This window comes from Hydra vulgaris, chromosome 15 (assembly GCF_038396675.1).
Source record: "Hydra vulgaris chromosome 15, alternate assembly HydraT2T_AEP".
NCBI classification, from domain to species: domain Eukaryota; kingdom Metazoa; phylum Cnidaria; class Hydrozoa; order Anthoathecata; family Hydridae; genus Hydra; species Hydra vulgaris.
Window position 1 is genome coordinate 47686623 of NC_088934.1, and position 5444 is coordinate 47692066.

The window sequence follows — 5444 nt, forward strand, 5'->3', positions numbered from 1 at the left end:
GGCACTATCTGATGTAAACATTTTTAGTTGTCCTGTGATGAAATTTTCATTTTTTTACACTGAAGTGTACAAAAAAGTATGGATAATCGAGGCAAATTACTTGACTTTTTTTTTTCAATTCTTCAATATTTATTTTATTATATAAAAAAAAATTATCTTGGTAGAGCTTATTTTTATCAAAAAAAAATTTTATAGGTGAACCACCTTAATGTATAATTTATGTTTGATTTTAGAAGACCTCCGCAAACCCTTTGTAATCCAGGGCGATTTAATACTTTGAGATTTGAACTAACTTCATGGAAATTTGTATTGTAAATATCATAAAACATTTTAAAAAAGGAGTTTTAAACTAAGTCTGCATCATCAGAAGAGTTAATACTATTCCAATGAATTAGAGAGAATTGCTTTTTAAAAGATTCTTATTTGAAAAATTGCGCTTTTTAAAAACTCGTGTTTCGTTGGATAGTAAATTTGTATCAACATTTATAGAAAAGAAAATAGGAAAGTGATCAGACATGTCATTTTTAATTATCCCCTTTTTTAAAAATATCCGTGGTTAAAATATTATTAATTAAAGAGGAAGTTGATTGAGTAATTCTGGTAGGTTTGTTAATCAAAAGAGTTCCTCCATTTTAAAATATGTCATTATAAAGCCTTTTAATGTTATTATTGACGTAATATTGAAAATAATTTAAATTTAGTTAATCAACCAATAAATAGATAAATTTCTTATCGTGGATACTTTTTTTTAATAACATTACATAAAAATGAATTAAAACTTTTAATTTCACTCGGAGGTGGGCGATAGCAACAACTTAGAATAACTTTTTTTGTTTTATTAGTTGAAATTTCTATCGTTAAAACCTCTTTATCGTTATCAAAAATGCTTATATCATGCCTGGTAATATATATTAAGCTATTTCTAACATAGATAAGAACGCTTTCGCCACGCTTATTTGTTTTTCGTGGTAATAAAACTAAATTGAAACCCGACAGTTCGAAATTTGTAAATGAATAGACCTTTTCATAAAGCATTCCGTGAAAACGAGGCAGTGTTTGTAACAATCAAAACAAATCAACGATATTTAAAAATGGCAATATCATCTGGGTTGCAATGCGCTTCTTATGAATATTTTTCATATAGCTATGAGTTTAGTTCCAACAAGTATTAGTTTTTTCACATTTCCAGTCGAAACTGGAGAAAAGAATATTTGGTGCAACTTGATAAAAAGACAAGAAAACAAAGAATAAAAAGACAAGAAAACATAGTTTCAAAATGACAAAATCTACTCGATTATGTCAAAAGCATTTCTTACAAGAAATGATCCATAGAACCCCTGGTGGTACACGGATAAGACTTATAAAAGGTGCTGGGCCGATATTGTACTCATGGAATAACTTTTCAGTGGCAGATACATCTAGAAAATCACCAAGTTTCAGACAATGTTTAAAGAAAATATGCAGGCCTCAACTTCAAAATTTTTATTCGTCCGCATCAGCACTATTGTTACCGCTGCTAAAAGAAGTATATTCCTCTTTATCAACATCATTTTTAATGCCAGTTATAGAAGTAGATTTTTCTTTATCGACATCATTGTCAGCGCCACTAGAAGAAGTAGACTTTAAAATTGATATTGCTGAAGGTGAAATAGTAGAGGATGAAAGAAATGATTTAAAAAAGCGCATAAATGAACTGGACAAGGAAAACCATATATTAAAGGTTGATTTAGAAAGGAGTAATGAATTTCTAGGTGTACGTTGCATTTGTTTCACTGATCATATTATGGAAAATGATGAAAGTTGTAATCATTATACTGGGTTTCCATCAATTAACATTTTAAAAGCTGTTTTAGAATTTTTAGATCCTGGTGAAAATGGAAGAAACATAATTTTATACAACAACCAAAAAACAAAAATAAGTTCATCCACCGGACGTCCAAGAGCATTAAAGCCACTTGATTTATTTTAACATTGACTCGTTTACGCAGGATTTTCGTCATTTATCGTTTTTTTCAGAAGGAACAGTCTCAAATACTGTAAATACATGGATAAATTGTATGTATACAAGACTTGGTTCAATCTGCATATGGCCTAGTATGGAGCAAGTTACGAAAACAATGCCACAATCAATGAAGGAAAAGTTCCCAACTGTGAAGTGTATCATTGTTTGTGTAGACTTTAAGGTGGAAACACCATCTTAATTATTTATGCACAAAATTATGTATTCAGATTACAAAAGTCACACAACAGTTAAAGTTTTAGTAGGAATTGCACCTGGGCGAGGATTTACATTTATTTCAAATGCCTACCCAGGGAGTATTTCTGACAAAGAAATTGTTATTAAAAGTGGAATTTTAAGTCAAGCATTATGGAATCCAGGTGAAAGTGGAATGAGTGACCATGGCTTTACAATAACAGAATACCTCCGACCACTTGGTGTTAATCTTGTTTTACCATCATTTTTAAGGGGTAGAGAACAATTTACTATTGAGGAAACAGTTTTAAGTCAACAAGTTGCAAATGAAAGAATCCATGTGGAGAGAATGATACAGAAGGTTAAAGTGTTATCATATATTTGATTGTGTTATCCCTATGAATATGATGGGTTTTTTAAATCAAATTATTTCAGTAGCTGCTTAATTGTCAAATTTCCAAATCCAATTATCAGAAATTAAAGTGAACAGGTAAGCTAATTTAAAAGCATTTAAAATTGTCACAGTTTAATATCAAAATTCTTTAATAACTCTAATATACTTTAATAAACTCATATATAAATATATATATATATATATATATATATATATATATATATATATATATATATATATATATATATATATATATATATATATATATAATTAGATTCTAAATGTACTAAATACAATAAAACAATGCAAATTTTTTTTATCAATTGTAAAATTGAACATAAAAAACAGTTTTTAATAAGAAACTATTAATAAGTTTCTTCTTTGCATTTAATAGTTCTAAAACTGAATCTAACTCCATTGATTCTTTTTCTGTTTCGTCACATTTTCTTTTTAAAGCAGTTGCTTTTTTAAGCATTGTTAGGTCATTATTTTTGTCAGCATCTTCAACAGATTGAATAAAATCTTTGTTTAATATACAACATGCTGTTACAAGTAAATTTTTTTTTCTTCTACTTCTTCAATTTCTTCTAATAAGATTGCTCTTTGGTGGTTTGATTTGCACTCTTTCCTTGAGAAAAAAAACTTTTTGAGGAAGGCTGTTCTACTTTGATAATTTTTCCCAAAATCTAATTAATTTTACAATGTTGTCCCATATTTCAATTAAACGATCTGAAACAATTTGGTCTTCAATCCATCTTGTTGAACAGAAACTTAATGGATAGCAATTTGACCCAGTGACACTGCTATAGTCATCTCTTCTAGCAGGAGTATCATGCAATATTTGATATGCTCCCTTAAAAATACTTTTTAAATTCCATGACTCAGAACCGACCTTAAAAGCTCTGTGTATTAAATGCAAACTACAACTACCAATGTCAAATAAAGAATTTAATTCACACTCATTTTGGTATATAGAAAGTTCTTTAAAAAACTTCCAATTTGTATTAGGCCCATCCATAGATACTTGGATCGTTTTTGATATGTCCAGACATTCTATTTCTTTATTAAAACCTTTTAGCATATGCCCTGCAAAAGAGTGTCCAATATTGAATTCAAATATTGCACATTAACCTGGTTTTCTAGAGTATTCCAAAATCTAACAATATCCATTTGACAATTTTGTGTAACTTTGTTTAAACTTTCATCAAACGAGACAACATAACATGGTGAACTTTTGATGGTTTTAAGAAGTAACGATTTAAAATATGGTGCTAACCCAAAATTAATCATATACCCTATTTTTGTTCTTCTTAATGTTAGTGCTTTTGCAACTTTACTACCTGGAAACATACTAGTAAATAATTGGCTCATATTAGCAGAAGCATTGTTTGACAATCCATACATAACAGTTGCAAGAGAACATTAATTTGGTGCTTTTTACCTTCATTATGACTCATTACTCTATGCCCGAACTCCCATATTTGACAAGTTAAAGGTTTTGCAGCAACTGCTACATCTAGCAAATTTATTATCATTAGTCTTTACAAGCCATTCTTTATACTCTGGGTGAGTAAGCCAATCATTTGAAAAAAATGTTTGATCCATTTTATTTATTATTGTATTTCTAAAAAAATGCATTCTTCTTACAACCATATTATATATTTCTAGATAAAATGATTACAAATTATAAAATTGAATATAATACATTTTTATATTATTTTATTTAGGGTCCATTCATAAAGGACATTACGCAAATGTGGTCAAGATAAAAAGGGAAAAAAAGCACAAGGGAAAGGAAGGGGATTATCAGAAAAGGATGTCACTTTCTAGATTTTTTATTTCAATGTTTTTATGAAGTTATTTTAAGATGATATTTTTTATTTTATTTTTCAAAAGTGTGGCAACAGTCTCAAACATCATTGTGAGATTAAACCAAACCAAATTTAAAATAAATCGTACAATCTTGCAAAAAATTACTAATAATATACATTATGAATTTTAACTAGTTTAAACTATTGTAAATAATTTCATAAGTAACTATTTTACAAAAATGGGAAAAAAATTTTCCCTGAGTATTCCCTGATTTAAAAAAAAAATTCCCTGAGTTTTCCAGGTTTTCCCTGGGATTCATGCTATTTCCAGGTTGAGTGGCAACCTGCCAGCAGGTGGCGCATTTTCAGAAAAGACATTTAAAGGAGGCAGACCTATGAAATTCTAATGTTTTAGTGAAGAAATTTCTAAAACTATCTATTACTAATCTAGTTCAAAAACTATTCAACAATATCCTGAACATCAAACAAATAAGATAATAAAGGCTATTACCAACTAGTCTGTAGAAAAAATAATTAAATATTTGTGCTAAGTAATGCAAATAAAAACTTTAATATAACTACCTCACAAATAATTCATAAATAATAATTAACAATAACAAACCATTTAGTTAAACCATAAAAAGCAAATAAGTTTCTCACCAATCAATCATCACCATTGAAACTAGTTCAACTAATTAGCCAAGCTTTATAAGCTTTTTCATTTAAACAGAACCTTTTCCACAATAATGACGGAATTTTCAATTTTACATGCCAACGATCCAAAAAACATTAAGCAGAATAATTTTTGAATTATTGGCGTGTTTTTAAACTACAATAAAAACATAATGCAGAACATCATAAAACAAAAATAGCCAAATAAAATATCTATAAGGTGCAACAACATATTACAAGTGTAACAACATTGATCAAGATAATGCCACCAAAAACGGTCACAATATTAGCCTCTATAAGTCAAAAAAAGAGGCTTTATAAATACAACATATAAAATAACATTAGTATAAGTCCTTTTTGACACGGGCTCTGA

At 28.5% G+C, this 5444-nt stretch overlaps 1 protein-coding gene across 1 annotated transcript; it reads left to right on the top strand.

Moving 5' to 3' along the window:
* Window positions 1–1016: 1016 nt before the first annotated feature.
* On the top strand, window positions 1017–4483 carry LOC136091454 (uncharacterized). The gene is made up of 2 exons (XM_065819055.1): window positions 1017–2684; window positions 4316–4483. Exon 1 carries the CDS (start codon window positions 1277–1279, stop codon window positions 1967–1969), a length of 693 nt encoding a protein of 230 aa, XP_065675127.1. The 5' UTR covers window positions 1017–1276; the 3' UTR covers window positions 1970–2684; window positions 4316–4483.
* The last annotated feature ends 961 nt before the right edge of the window (window positions 4484–5444 follow it).